We start from the raw sequence: 16,150 nt of genomic DNA on the forward strand, positions 1-16,150 counted from the left end.
TGCAGTTTGCATTGATCTTGTTTTTAATTTTTTTTTTATTGTTCTCATGACAAATATAACAATTCAACATAAAAGGCAGATAAAAACCATTGCAATGATACAGAATGAGGCTATTTCAGTGCAATGAAAACCATCCATGGCTAACACTGATGGAGTCAATAGGCACCGCTGAGTATCTGCGTGTCACAATCGAGTCGACTACACATGATTCTACTCATGTATCTCTGTTGAACAAATTTCAGTAGGTCCAATGCGACACATTCAAATTGTGTCAACTGTAGTCTTTAAGCTCAAGTGACATTTCTTAAAATTAAATGTGCAAAAAAACTTGTCATTTCTACAACCAGGCCATTTGGTGAGTTTGGTTGAAATGTGATAGGGTGTACAAACAATGTAATAGGACTTCATTATAGTGCAATAAAAGCATGGGATCAAGCCACGGCTCATGGGATTGTCTGGGAGTGCTATCGGTGCTTTGTCGCAGATCACAAAGCTAACCTATTCCAAACCTAACCTAATTTAGGCATGCTGTGGAAAAGAGCTATTGCAAATTGTCATCCATAAGGTCAGAAGACCCAAGTGGATTCTGTTAATTTAATATAATGTTAAAAATGGGTGTGCTTGTACAAAACTTATATTTCCTATAACTTAACAATAATAATGATGCTTTAGAAAATTAGAAAATGAAGTGCTAAACATACAAAGATGGGACTAAGACGTGTGTATTTGGTCTCGGTACAGAATGAAAGGAAAGGAAGAGGGACATGATGTGTTGAAGGCAGAGGATTCAACTTGATGATCTGCGGGGGGGACCATACCAGTGGCAGGATCTCTGTCCTTGTGCCAATATGGCCCATGTGAGGTTCAGAGGGACATTTAACTCACCCCTGAACCTGACAGCACAGACCGTCTAAATGAAACCCTATTCCCTATACAGTCCACTAGATAGGGAGCCATTTCAGACACACACACGCTCTTCATTGGCAACAGTTTCGACCCCAGTGACAACTCTTCAACCTAGGAAACCTAAGTCTTTGCTATAAGTTGTCACTTGCCATCACTCCTAATAGTTTAATCTCGCTCAGCACAACATTTATCACCATTCGGTTTTATTAACAAATATAAATTAAATACAACGTTGACAGTCAAGTCTCTGTTCCATTCACGTCCTTCATATTAATGTGGAAAATAACTTCATATTCTCTTTAAAGATCTCTATTCTCTCTCCTTCCTGTGGATGTCTTCTGCTGTAATGGCCATCAGCCCCCTTCACTCGCCTACAAGTCCCCTTCACTCGCCTACAAGTCCCCTTCACTCGCCTACAAGTCCCCTTCACTCTCTCTCAGGGGAAGAGGTGTAGGTCCAGTTTGGGCGCCCACTCTAGGGCCGTGTTGACCAGGGTTAGGGCGGCTGCCCCCAGGGCCACAGTGAGCCCCATGACGGCCAGTCGGACGAAGCGCCGAGCCGTGGTGGGTTGGGCGGTCGCCACCATAGCACCTGCAGCAGCTCCCTTCAGTGCCTGCTTCTCTCTCCGCCGCCTCCGCAGCACCGTGTCCGGCCGCTGCTGCTCCGGGGTCAGATCAAAGTCTTTAAAGGTGGAGGCTGCCATCCTGAGAGACAGATGGCAATGGTTTTAACACCAGGAGGGCTACAGCCATGTTCAAATTCAAGAGTCATTGCTTAATATGCTGATAAGTACATGATAACAGACCTACAGGCTAACGTGAAGGAGGAGACAGAGGACAATGTTATTAACACCAGGCAGCTACTGCTGGGATAGCGCAGAGGAATTTGCATGATTTCATGGCTGTTTGGGGCTAACCGTGTTACTTGTTCTAGTACAAACTAGTTCTATTGGTCTCCCATACTAGTGGTATAGCTTAGGAGAACAAACATCAGAAGGACATGTATTTTCCTAAATATACAGAACCTTCGCTTGGGGTATGTGTGTATTTCTATAAACTAGGATACCCGTGAGGATTTCCTAAGCTGGACAACTTGTTACAGCTGTTGAGAAGTAATTGATGATAATCTGCCAATTTATTTCCATGTCATTATATTAAGATATAAGGGGGGAACATAGCTATATTCAACTAAATTCAAGAGTTGGTTTAAAACCTGTTTTAACCCTCTCTCATGGTTTGTGTTGACGGATTTCTCAAATTGTATGACATAAAACATAACTTGTCTGTCCTTGCATTTATGGCTATGTAAGTTGTCATTATATAATATATTACGCATGAATCAGTTAAATTAGACAATGAACTTGAACCCTGTAAGAATCCTGGATTTTTTTGTATGGAGATCTCAGAATTTTAAATTTCAAGTTAATGTCACATGCATAAGTACAGTGAAATACCTTTCTTGCAAACTCAAAACCCAACAATGCAATAATCAATAACAATGTTATACTAGAGAAAAAAAACAAGAAATAGAAAGAGCACAATAAGTAAGCAAGCATACTATATACAGGGTCAGTTTCAATACCATATTTACAATGTGCAGGGACACTGGAGCGATGGAGGCAGATATGTATAGGGAGGGGTAAGATGACTAGACAACAGGATATATGATAAACAGACTAGCAGCAGTTTGTATGTGAGTGAGTGTGCGTGTCTGTAGGGTCAGTAGAAATTATATTGTGCATATTAAGTGTGAGTGAACAGATGAAGTGTGTAGGGCCCCGTGAGTGTGCATGGAGACAGTGCACAAATAAAAAAGTTCAATTAATTAGTCCATGTAGCTATTTATCAATCTTAATGCTTGTATAATCTGTTCAAGAGCCTGTTGTTGCCAGACTTGATGCACCGGTACCTTTTGCCATACGGAAGCAGAGAGATTAGTCTATGGCTTGGGTGGTTGGAGTCTTAGCGATTTTCCGGGCCTTCCTACCACGCCGCAGTGTAACATTTTGTGTCTCCTTAGGTTACGGCGTGAAAACAGTTTTTATGGGCACACAAATCCCAAATAATGTATGTGATTGCAAAAAACGAATGCTTCTAACCGAGAGTCACCTTACCTTTATACTTCAAACCTAAATTGACACTGTGGTTCTTCAATAATTATGCATAATACTTGTTGGATGCGTATTTTCACACATCATCTGATCCAGGAAGGAATTTTCAGAATAATAGTCGTCAAGTGACAAAAAGCTGTTGTGATCGCGCATGTGATTAAAACAACAGTCCAAGTGTTCGCAAGGAATGTCAAGAATATTTGTCTCTCATTCGTTACGCTGGTGAAGACAGTTGTGCCTGGATCCACGTTGGATCGAATATCCCTAGTGAATTGTTGTTGATCATCGGTTGTTGTCGGTTTGATTTACAACAGGATCTCGTTAGATTTAACAGAGAATGCATCAAGGTAACGAGTTCATGATTGGATAGTCTACTGTGTGCAATTGTGTAGGATAGGCTATAGCGCAACACCCAACGCTATTCCTAATAATTATTCTGCATATATATGGCAACAAATGACATAGCCTAGTGGGCTTATTGGACAATATGATCTGGTAATGAAATAACATGAACAAAAGCTGAAGAACATAAGCACATCCTTCTGCAGTTGCTGGAGCCAAAATGTATTTATCGTGTTGTTTAATTGAAAAACGCAGCACACTGCTGCTCATGCTCCCAAGTGATATTTATCTACAACAACGCCTGATGAAGACCTAAGGGACGAAACGCTGTTGTAGATAAATATCACCTGGGAGCATGAGCAGCAGTGTGCTGCGTTTTCCTTTCTGTTTTTCAATTAAACAACATGATAAATACATTTTGGCTTCCATTTTACAACTGCAATGTTAAACAATATAAGGAGCTTGAAGTAACCTACTTGAACTTGGAGCTCAGAAATTCAAGTACTGGTATAGGCCTACCTTAAACATGTGGTGGTTGAAAAGTCCTTGTAATTATTGTAGTCAATTGATAAATTCCCATGCTCCCTTATAATTATCTGTGATTACATTTTTAGCCGTTTTTGTAAGATGTGACCACTTTTGTATGTTTCCCGCTACTTCAATTGAAGGGTGTTACTCTACTCTGTTGAGTTAAAACCATGTGCGGTTATTATGAGGACAACATCTAATGTTGGCTTCAACTTGGCTTTCCATACAAATCCTTCTGTTTAAAAAAGCAACCTGGTTTTTGGTCACTTTCTCATTATAAAAACAGCGACGGTGAGATTAATGCTACCGCTATTCATGGCTTTATGTGTGCCTGCGTCTGCCACACAGGAAACAGAAAAGTCGCCAGACTTACCCCAATCTATGTAGTCATGCAATGTCCACATTATTCTCATATTTTAAGAATGTAATAATTGAATATCAATGCCTAAGCAAGGCCTAAAGAATTCATTATTTCTAAAGTGGTTATGGCCTACTTTTGCATGCTTTTGGGGGAGGGAGGGTTCTATATTAGGCCCTATATGTACAATTAAATAAATGAACCCTGCTTAAAGGATGTATAGTCTAGGCCTATGTTGTTATATAGCTGGAGTTATGGGCCAATTTGCATATATTCACTTTTATTCCTCAAAGTACACATTTGTAACTGCATAAAATGTATTTTAGTTTAGTTTCAAACTATTTAGAAATGTTTATCCCAATGTCACACATTGGCCACATTATTTATAGAAAGACACACGTACATGTTCAAATTCCTGTGTCATTGTTTAAATACGCTGGAAATAAGTACATGATAATTGTCGTACAGGCTAGTGTGAAGGAGTAGACAGAATTAGCTCAGTGTCAGGTTATTAGCGCCCAGTTCACCTGTCAGGGGAGATGAAGGTTATTTTGTCAGATTACACTCTCTCATCTCAGAGTGTTAATGACTCGCAACAGCAAATAAAAAGAGGGGGGAAAGAAAGAGAAAAAGAAAGGGGGAAAGACAGAAAAAGGAAAAGAGGCTTGGAGAAAGGAGATGTAGGAGGAGGTAGAGGATCTAGTGGGGGAGGGTGAGAGAATCCATGGGAGAGACTACATGACAGAGTCAAGCGAGAGAGGCAGGCAGGCTTACTGTTGACTGTACTGCTGGGCAGCCTCCCTGGCCAGCTCGGAGGGGGGGAACTGGACAAAAAGGTCTCCTGCGCGGCTGATGAGCGTCTCGTAGGGCAGGTCCTGGGGGATCTGGGACAGGAGATGGTGCACCGACGCCATGTCACACTCACAGTCCAACACCTCGTCCTCCCGGTACTGCACAATCTGAAACAGACACCGACCAAACGGCGTGTGAGCGCGCACACACCCACAGTACAACAAGCAGTTAACATTTTATTGAATTCAATAGATGTTATCAAACTTCTACGGCAACTTAGAAGACATTGTCCGAAGACAAGAACACAGCATAAGTGGTCAGCTAAGCTCTTTGCTGCTGGAAAAAAACATTTATTTGTATTTTTTTATAAAAGGCACATTTGAACTCTAAGGATGGCTAAAGTCACATTTTATCAGATCCATGTCAACTGACAAAAAAATAGGGTTATGTTTGGAGTCACTTAGAAAAATGCTCTACTTTAGTCCTAAAAAGAACACTCACCACAGCAGCAAAATAGATTGGCATCAGGGGATGGCAGGCCAGGAAGAAGTCATACAACCGCACAACGTGTCGGAAATCTGACAGGACATGGCCAAACCAGGTGATGAGCCAGCTAAGGGCAAAGATGGTGCCCACCTCCGCCCTGAGGACACAAAACGTAATGACACCCATTTAGCAATAAGTCAAATAATTGGTATTATAGCTACATCAGTTGTGCTCATTAGTTATTTGAACAAATTACTGATTGTACCAACAGAACAAGAGAAAAGATGCTTACTGCTGCATGAAGTCATGCACCTCTGGATTGACCCTCTCGATGATTGGCATCAGATAGTTAAGGATGTGTTTAGTGTTGTCCATGGTGGGGTCCATAAAGTCCCTGCAGTAAAGAAACAGGAGAGAGAAACTGGACACTTGACAAACTGAACCAGAATCAGATAATCAACAAGACAGTCTGTCAAATCATAAAATAGAAAGTAGCACTGCGTATTGTTAAATTAAATGCTTCGAGACTTGCCTCGTCTCCAGCAGCAACTGTATAGGATGACTCATCTAGCCAGCTGTGCGCAGTTTACAGTTATTTAAACCTGTACACAGTATAAAATGCTGAAACTAACAGGAGGTGCTGTTATTGTAACTGGCTATGTTCTATTTTCTACATGGCTTCCATTCTACTTAAAACCCCTTTGAAAGCCAAGCTCCTATGGGAGGGAAGCACCTAGAGAGACAGAGACCCACCTGAGGTGGTGCGTGGAGAGTTTCTCCACCAGAGCGGTAGCAAGCCGCTCGCCCAGCACCAGCAGGAAGGTGACCACGATGTCATGGTAGCCCTGGTAGTAGTGCAGCTGAGTGTTCCTTCCCAGCACCCGCAGGATGATGTCAATCAGCTCCTCCTGGAGGCCCTCTCGCTGCTCGTCTGGCATGCCTACACAGGGAGATGAGTCAAATGTCAAAAGGTCACAAGTCAAAAGGCCCAGCTGATTTCCTCATTATGGGCCAAATCCTAACTAGGGAAAAGCATGTATAACTTGGCCTTTGTGTATCTTATGCACGGATGTCAACAGGAGACCAAGTTATGCAGGCAGCTCCCAAATTAGGCTTCTGTAGTATACAACTGAAAAAGAAGACGTCACACCCTTCCTGACAAACCAAACTTTCACATACAAAAAGGTTGTCCTGAATTCTTGGCCAGTGAAACACAAGCATGGCAGAATTCCAAAGAATTCCCAGTAATCATTTTGGGACTTTCTGCTGCTTTAATAAATAAAAGCAGTAACATATAGACATCTAGGACACTCTCCAAAAGAAACAAATACAAACTGACAGGGTTGCGTAGTCTGTAGGCCTACATCACACAAGTCAAATTCAAGCGGGAGGCAGCCAGATCAGACAATGATGACAAACCACACCACTGCCTCACATGATTTAGTGCTATTCTAAGACCAGTGTCACTCACCAGGAGGGAATCTTCGCAGGGAACGCTGGACATCCAACAGCACCTGGTTATAGTCCTTATTATTCTCCCGCTCTACTTCCTCTGGAGAAGAGAGAGATCAGGTCACACTTAACTAGGAATGCACGATATATCGGGTGAACATATCGGAATCCGCCGATATTAGCTCAAAAATGCCAACATCGGTATCGGCCGATGTCTAGTTTAACACCGATGTGCAAAACCGATGTCAAAGCTGACGTACCTACGTTTATATAGGTATGAACATTACGTAATGACGCCACGTAAAATTTGCCTCTAAATGTGCAACACAGCATTCCTAACTTAGCCCACAATGTCTGCTGTGTGGCTCGAGCAGTCAACAAGTCGAGCAGTCATTTGAAAGTGTAAGACAATTTCAGCAAGACAACTCAAAGGCGTAATCCATTAAAGCCAAGATAATGGAATTCATTGCCCTTGACAATCAACCGTTCTCTGTCGTGGGTGATGTTGGCTTTCGCCGACTGGTCGTGCACCCGGTAAACACTACCAAGTGCGCTATTTTTCAGATGTTGCCCTACTGGAGTTACACAGTAATGGCGTCACTGCTATTAGCTTTAAGAAGTACATACTATGGAACACCGTTTGGGTCTTTGCGTGTCAAAAAAGATACAGTAGCACTGTCAAAAATGTACCCAAAAAATTCTGCAAACAAGAAAACACCGGTCACGAACTATGTGTTTACAATACCGCGTTGGTAATAAAGCATCATTTGTTTGACCACAACATCTGGCGTAGTTAGCTTTAGCTTGGTACCTAGATAGCACCAATACAACCAGCCTGAAAACAATGACCAGTAGAAACTGCAGTCATTTTCATTATTCTTAGCAATGATTTAGGAATCCTTGTGAGTAAGTATTAGCTAGGTTGCCACTTGTTGCTCTATTGAAATTGAACTTAAGATCATGAAAATAAATAGCTAGCCAGCTACTTAACCTTGTTGCCCAAAGCTAACGTTATATGCAGCCAGCTAGCTTCATCTGGCTATTGAGGCTCGACCGGACCGGGTTGTGAAACTAGCCACAATAAGGATTAGGCACAAAAAAAGGAATTTGCGGTTTGCCTTCTAACTAAAAGTATGTCATCGACAGTAATGAAAATAAATACAATTAGTATAATTATGCCATACTTTTATTCTGAAGGCTAACCGCAAGGTCCACTGTTGTGGCTAATCCTTATTGTGACTAGCTTCACATAGATGGGTCCGAACACCATTAATCAAATAAGAACTGTCTTATAAATTAGGGTTATTTTAGATGACACCTAGCTATATAGTTAGCTAGCAAACTATAGCTACTGAAACATATGTCGTTTTGCTATGTTTTTGGGAAAGAACATTGTGTGAATCCATGAGCTAGCTAGCTTTTTTTTTAAAATGACCAGCACTGTAGGTGCGCGAGACAACTTTACCAGCATCATAGCATACATCAATGAATTGTTATGACATATGAAATACGAGTGAGTGGTACATGACGTAAACGTGTAATAACTACGTTGAAAAAATTACCAACGCGTTAAATTATTATATGATGTGCAGTCATATTCAGGTCCTGATTGGTCAACAAGCTTAATCGACACGTCAAATCGTGTTAAATAGTATATTTTAAGACACGAAAAGACCCAAACATCGTTCCATAGAAATCCTGGTTGAGAATCAAACGACTGAATAACGAAACAGCGCAGCAAGTGAATGAAATAGGATTTGATTATGTTTTACTGGTAATGGGGACATATGTAAATGCCAACAAAATAACTTTTTAGTCAGTGTGGTGTGACGGCCTACACAATGACGGCCTACAATATTGGATATCTGTATTGGCCAAAAATGTTACATCCGTGCATTACTACTGTTAACCAACAACGGTTGTTGGGCGCATGGAAGATATATAGGCAATTGCAGTGGCGATGTGGACTCTACTGTAATTTATGAAACTCTCAGGTTCAGCAATTAGTAGACTAACTCAAGTGACAAAATCTGCTGTCAATTAAGCTCAGACCCCTGCCAAACCCTAAATCCCCCTTAAAAATAACTCCAATACATGCCCCTACGCTTGATACAGGACTATTACCCTTTTTAGCCTTAGTGGCATCCCTGGTTTGTCAGTGGCAGTGGCAAGGCAGCTCACCTGATTTCTCAGGCAGGATGTCGGTGGGCACGTTGAGCAGCCGTGGCCACACTTTACAGCGGATCTCATCAGTGAGCAGCCCCCCCTCGCTGATGGCCATCCTCCTCAGCACTGCCACATCAACTGGCGTCACGTTCAGGGCCTGAGAGATCTCCGCTAACTTCCTCTTCCTCCGGGGGTCCCCATCTGTCCACATGACAATGGTTCAGGTGAGGTCTCAACTCACAGCAGTTACAGTAGCACAGTGGCCATTAGCCAGAACATCCTCCTGAGATAGCTAAACTCGGAAGCGGACAGGCAAAGTATCCATCAGACCTGGGGTTCCTAAACGTTTTTACTCAGGCCCCCCTTCCAGCAGTGGGGAACATCCTGAACCCCCCCCACGCACATGTCTATTTCTATAGGCACAAGCACTGTTCACACCCCTCTTGTTAACACAGAACATTTTGTAGGTTAAAAGCCCATTTGTGCAATTCTACACATTTTGTCATATTTATTGTTTATTTATGTGATATTTGAGTGACTCAAACATTACAACAAAATTTATGGGCTAAAAAACACCTACATGGGCTAGGTGATCTGGACATTTCTGATAAGTTATAAATAGCTCTCTAAGGTATGCAATGACCAGTGGTGTAAAGTACTTAAGTAGTACTTTAAAGTATTTTTACTTACGTAGTTTATTTAGGTATCTGTACTTTACTATTTACATTTGACAACTTTTACTTTTTCTCCACTACATTGTTAAAGAAAAGAATGTGCTTTTTACTCCATACATTTTCCCTGACACCTAAAAGTACTCGCATTTTCAATGCTTAGCAGGACAGGAATCGGTCCACTCACTTATCAAGACAACATCCCTGGTCATGTCTACTGCCTCTGATCTGTAGGACCCACTAAACACAAATGTTTTGTTTGTAAATCATGTCTACGTGTTGTTGTGTGCCCCTGGCTATCTGTAAAAAAATTTTTTTTTTTAAAACAGTCTGATGTGCTTATTATAACATACATAAGACACTCACTAAACACAAATGCTTAATTATGTCAGTGTTGGAGATAGCCCCTGGCTATCTGTAAAACAATACATAAAAACAAGAAAATGGTGCTGCGTGGTTTGCTTAATATCAGGAATTTGAAATGATTTATACTTTTACTTTTGATACTCAAGAACATTTAAAACCCAAATACTTATTGACTTTTACTAAAGTAGTATTTTTCTGGGTGACTTTCACTTGATAATTGGGTACTTTTTCCACCACTGGCAATGACTGACATGACAAGAGGAAACCTGATGATGCACTACCCAATTTCGAAATTGCACCTTGTGCATTCTACTATTAAAACTTTCAAGAATGAGTTGAAAGCTGGACTGAGTTCCTAAAATAAAACATTTTGTTTAGGAAACACTGCAACAGACAAGCAAGTACATACCTGACAAAACTGAACCGCAGACACCCAGCTGACTGAAGTGTGAGGGAGTACTTCAGTAAATTAACCACTGGGTTGGGGAGTTACAACCATCATGTAATGTAACGTTAGTACCTGGCTAGCCCAATTCATGACCTTTTGACAGTCCCCCTGCACTGTGCCTTTGCTGGATATTGATGTCACTGAGCCACACAAACTGCCAATACTTGTGTGCTTTCAGGAGTATTAAATATTTATTATAGTTAATTTAGCTATGTATTTTAAGGAAGCCTGTAGTATAACCCCGTTCTCTTATACGTTCCTAGTACTGTTCCGGTGATTGGTGAAAGAGTTAAGGAGACCATGTCAAATAATGCCTGGGTAACTACCAGTCAATGAATGGTGTGTTGTTAGCTAACTGTAATGCATTTCGTTTTCCAGCTGTTAACGTAAACGTTAGCTAGCTAATCTAGTTAAAACAAGTTTGCAAACATGCGTCATGGCACGACAACTAGTTAGCTAGCCAGACACATTCGTCACATCCTCTCAACTAATTGGGTAACTAGCTAACAGCTAGCTAACGTTAACTAGCTAGCTAAACAAAAAAAACAATGAACGTCCACGACGTTAGAATAACGTTACCTTGTTTTCCAATCCCATTCAAAGGTGAAGACGCACCAACACTTCTAGATCTTTTCATGGTTTCCACACTACAATCTTCTCGTCATCGTAGATTATACTATTGGATAGATATCATTTTCTTTCTCCAACAAACTGATTAGCTGTACATGACAAATGTTACCAATACCAAGCTAGCCTAGCTTGCTAAATATATCAGTTATCTACGTCATTCAGCTATTGGTTATTTTATCGCAAAGTATAGCCAATTGCAAACATTTGATTACTCACATAATTAACGTAATAATTTAGAAAGATACAATTTAGCTAGGCAGCTAGCTACGTTAGGCTTTTGCCGGACAATTAATTTGATCAAAGACTGTACAGTATGAAGATAGGCTAAAACTGTTTATCCAATAGAATTCCCCGATCACGCTTGTAGGCGATGTCATGGCGACGTTGTATAAGCAAGGCTCATGCGTATAAACTTGTAATCGGGACTAACGGTCGTCTAGCGCCAAACTCCACATGTGCAGGCCGTCAAATCAACGGAAGTCTTTCGTTATCAAGTCGTTTTTGACGAAAATGAAAACGTGTCAGTTTGTTACTTTCACAAGGTTGGGGTAATACCATGTTCGATTACTTAAAACATTGGCTCGAATCTAAGTTGTGCCTTTAGATTTAGAGAAAATTAAAAACTAAATAATAATTGTTCACTTCTCTCATTGACTTCCCGCCTCGTCTATTTAGCCAGCCTTCCCGGAAGTCTCGTAATGTTGCGCCTCTGGGTTTAGAAACTCTGTGATTCGATGCTTTGGTGAAGGTGCCCGCGCTGATTGCTGTCGAGCAGGGGCATATTCATTACGGAAACCCTTTACTTACAGATAACTGTATATGGTTTAGCGTTTAAGAACCAAACGGAAGCAAACATAGCAAAACGACAGTTTTTGTTAAGTCCCTCCACGTTTCGTTCAGTTTGCTTCCGTTTAAAAAACATTTTTCAACAGAATCGGCGTAATGAATACGCTACAGGTGATGTTGACGTACAGAGCAAGGATGCTGCTGGAACCCGTCTTTTTTCATATATATATATTTATATGAGGTTAGCCGAAGCCACTGCCCTTTTCAACAAGGGTTGTAATTCCTACCACATACAGACCCAATCAATCGATATAATGGGGAACTATCATCAGAAATCACGGGATATGAATCATAGGGGCGCCGCCTGACCCACAATTAAAGCCAGACGGTTCAAATCAACGTTTCATATCGTCATTTCCGAGTAGGCAAAAAGCATCAACCACGGCAGTTATTACACCCAGCATACATTGGTGGGGGTACTGAGTAATAAATTAATTCGGCCATAATCAATGGATTTCATGACTGGGAATACAGTTATGCATCTGTTGGTCACAGATACCTTTAAAAAAAAAAGTAGGGGTGTGGATCAGAACCTGTCAGTATCTGGAGTGTAGCATAACACATCTCCTTCGCATAGAGTTGATCAGACTGTTGATAGTGTCCTGTGGAATGTTGTCCCATTCCTTTTCAATGGCTGTGCGAAGTTGCTGGATATTGGCGGGAACTGGAAAACGCTGTTTTACAGGTTGATCCAGAGCATTCCAAACATGCTCAATGGGTTACATGTCTGAGTATGCAGGCCAGTTTTCAGGAATTGTGAGTAATGCAGACATTTTCAGGTTTCAGGAATTGTTTACAGATCCTTGCGACATGGGGTTGTGTATTATCATGCTGAAACATGAGGTGATGGTGGCGGATGAATGGTACGACAATGGACCTCAGGATCTCAACACGGTGTCGCTGTGCATTCAAATTGCCATTGATAAAATGCAGTTGTGTTCATTGTCCGTAGCTTATGCCTGCCCATATCATAACCCCACTGCCAACATGGGGCACTCTGTTCACAACATTGACATCAGCAAACCACTCGCCCACACAACACCAAACACGTGGTCCGCGGTTGTGAGGCCGGTTGGACATATTGCCAATATCTCTAAAACGTAATTCTCTGGCAACAGCTCTGGTGGACATTGCTGCAGTCAGCATGCCAATTACACACTCCCTCAAAGTTTGAGACATCTGTGGCATTGTGTCTGCGAAAGTATTCGGCCCCCTTGAACTTTGCGAGCCAAATACAGGACCATTCTGGAAGAAAACCTGATGGAGTCTGCAAAAGACCTGAGACTGGGACGGAGATTTGTCTTCCAACAAGACAATGATCCAAAACATAAAGCAAAATCTACAATGGAATGGTTCAAAAATAAACATATCCAGGTGTTAGAATGGCCAAGTCAAAGTCCAGACCTGAATCCAATCGAGAATCTGTGGAAAGAACTGAAAACTGCTGTTCACAAATGCTCTCCATCCAACCTCACTGAGCTCGAGCTGTTTTGCAAGGAGGAATGGGAAAAAATGTCAGTCTCTCGATGTGCAAAACTGATAGAGACATACCCCAAGCGACTTACAGCTGTAATCGCAGCAAAAGGTGGCGCTACAAAGTATTAACTTAAGGGGGCTGAATAATTTTGCACGCCCAATTTTTCAGTTTTTGATTTGTTAAAAAAGTTTGAAATATCCAATAAATGTCGTTCCACTTCATGATTGTGTCCCACTTGTTGTTGATTCTTCACAAAAAAAATACAGTTTTATATCTTTATGTTTGAAGCCTGAAATGTGGCAAAAGGTCGCAAAGTTCAAGGGGGCCAAATACTTTCGCAAGGCACTGTATATAGGTCCATGACGGCCGGCCAGATAGGTAGGTCCAGACAGATAGGTAGGTCCGTCCAGCCGGCCAGATAGTTAGGGTCCGGCCAGATAGGTGGTTCCGGTCGGCCTGCCAGTCAGATAAGTGGGTCCGGTCGGCCTGCCAGTCAGATAAGTGGGTCCGGTCGGCCTGCCAGTCAGATAAGTGGGTCCGGTCGGCCTGCCAGTCAGATAAGTGGGTCCGGTCGGCCTGCCAGTCAGATAGGTGGGTCCAGCCAGATTACTAGGTCCCGCCAGACAGATAGATTGGTCAGGTCGGCCTGCCAGTCAGATAGGTGGGTCAGGTCGGCCTGCCAGTCAGATAGGTAGGTCCGGTTGGCCGGCAAGACATGTAGGTCGCCTCCCGGGTGGCGCAGTGGTCTAAGGCACTGTATCGCTGTGCTAGCTGTTCCACTAGAGATTCTGGGTTCAAGTCCAGGCTCCGTCGCAGCCGGGAGGCTCATGGGGCGGCACATAATTGGCCCAGCGTCGTCCGGGTTAGGCCGGCAGGGATATCCTTGTCCTTATATTAATATATATATTTATTTATATATATATAAATAAATACATATAAATATATATATATATAAATATATATATAAATATATAAATAAATACACACATATATATATATATATAAATATAAATATAAATATATGTGCAGGCCACACCTATATATCTGGCCACACCTATACACCTATATATCTGGCCGGCCTGTCGGCCTGCCAAATAGCTAGGTCTGGTCGGCCGGTCACATAGCTAGGTCCGGCTGGCCAGCCAGATAGGTGGGTCCAGTCGGCCAGCCAGAGAGCTCGGTCCTGCCGACAGGCCAACAAGATAGCTATTTGGCAGATCGGACCTAGCTATTTGGCAAACCGGACCCAGGCCAGCCATATAGCTCGGTCCGGCTGGCCAGCCAGATAGTTTGGTCCTGCCGGCCAGCCAGATAGTTTGGTACTGCCGGCCGGCCAACCAGATAGTTAGGTCTGGTCTGTCGAATATCTAGGTCCCTTCAGCCGGTAAGATAACTAGGTCTGGCCGGCCAGATATATAGGTGCGGCTGGCCAGTCAGATAGGTAGGTCCGGTCTGCCAGATAGGTGGCTACTTTGAAGAATCTCAAATGAAAAATATATTTTGATTTGTTTTGCACTTTTTTGGTTACTCCATGATTCCATGTGTGTTATTTCATAGTTTTGATGTCTTCACTATTATTCTACAATGCAGAAAATAGTTTAAAAAACATTTAAAACCTTGAATGAGTAGGTGTGTCCGAACTTTTGACCGGTACTGTATGTATTGACGGCCTGCCAGATAGATAGGTAGGCCCGGCCTGCAGTCCTACCACATAGCTAGGTCCAGCCAGATAGGTAGGTCTGGTCTGCCAAATAGCTAGGTCCGGCCGTCCAGACCAGCCAACCGGCCAGATATGTAGGTCTGTCCGGGCCAGATATAGAAGTAAGGCTGGCCAGCCAGATAGGTAGGTACGGCAAGCCGGGCAGATCCAGTTGAAGTCTGAAGTTTACATACACTTAGGTTGTCATTAAAACTTGTTTTTCAACCACTCCACAAATATCTGGTTAACAAACTATAGTTTGGGTAAATCGGTTAGGAAATCTACTTTGTTCATGACACAAGTAATTTTTGTTGTTTACAGACAGATTATTTCACTTATAATTCACTATCACAATTCCAATGGGTCAGAAGTTAAATACACTAAGTTGACTGTGCCTTTAAACAGCTTGGAAATTTCCAGAAAATTTCATGGCTATAGAAGCTTCTGATAGGCTAATTGACATCATTTGAGTCAATTGGAGGTGTACCTGTGGATGTATTTCAAGGCCTACCTTCAAAATCTTGCCACTTTGCTTGACATCATGGGAAAATCAAAAGAAATCAGCCAAGACCTCCGGAAAAAATTGGTAGATCACAAGTCTGCTTCATCCGTGGGAGCAATTTCCAAATGCCTGAAGGTACCACATTCATATGTACAAACAATAGTACGCAAGTACAGTGGGGCAGAAAAGTATATAGTCAGCCACCAATTGTTCTCCCACTTAAAATAAGTTCTCCCACTTAAAAAGATGAGGCCTGTAATTTATCATAGGTACACTTCAACTATGACAGACAAAATGAGGGGGAAAAAATCCTGAAAACCACATGATAGGATTTTTAATTTATTTATTGGATTTTTAATTAATTTATTTGC

The 16,150-nt window shown here is 42.0% G+C and overlaps 1 protein-coding gene across 2 annotated transcripts; it reads right to left on the reverse strand.

Annotated features, from left to right (window-relative positions):
• Positions 1–17: 17 nt before the first annotated feature.
• LOC110494154 (TBC1 domain family member 20) lies at positions 18–11,948 on the reverse strand. 2 transcript variants are annotated; one of them, XM_021568935.3, is made up of 8 exons: positions 11,205–11,948; positions 9,156–9,341; positions 6,994–7,074; positions 6,276–6,462; positions 5,815–5,916; positions 5,538–5,679; positions 5,019–5,203; positions 18–1,610 (listed from the first exon to the last, which is right to left on the reverse strand). In XM_021568935.3, exons 1-8 carry the CDS (start codon positions 11,260–11,262, stop codon positions 1,343–1,345), a joined length of 1,209 nt encoding a protein of 402 aa, XP_021424610.1. In that variant the 5' UTR covers positions 11,263–11,948; the 3' UTR covers positions 18–1,342. The 2 variants fall into 2 exon arrangements, with proteins under 2 accessions (XP_021424610.1, XP_090061665.1); XM_090205539.1 differs by lacking the exons at positions 9,156–9,341; positions 11,205–11,948 and adding an exon at positions 7,966–8,056.
• Between the last annotated feature and the right edge of the window lie 4,202 nt (positions 11,949–16,150).

This window comes from Oncorhynchus mykiss, chromosome 17 (assembly GCF_057628025.1).
Source record: "Oncorhynchus mykiss isolate SJ-2025 chromosome 17, ASM5762802v1, whole genome shotgun sequence".
Classification (NCBI taxonomy): Eukaryota; Metazoa; Chordata; class Actinopteri; order Salmoniformes; family Salmonidae; genus Oncorhynchus; species Oncorhynchus mykiss.

Coding starts and splice junctions, on each gene's coding strand:
- LOC110494154 (XM_021568935.3), bottom strand. CDS start 11,262: ATGAAAAGATCTAGAAGTGTTGGTGCGTCTTCACCTTTGAATGGGATT. Junction 9,342..11,204: donor GAATGGGATTGGAAAACAAG/GTAACGTTATTC, acceptor TCATGTGGACAG/ATGGGGACCCCCGGAGGAAG. Junction 5,204..5,537: donor CAATCTATTTTGCTGCTGTG/GTGAGTGTTCTT, acceptor TGTCTGTTTCAG/ATTGTGCAGTACCGGGAGGA.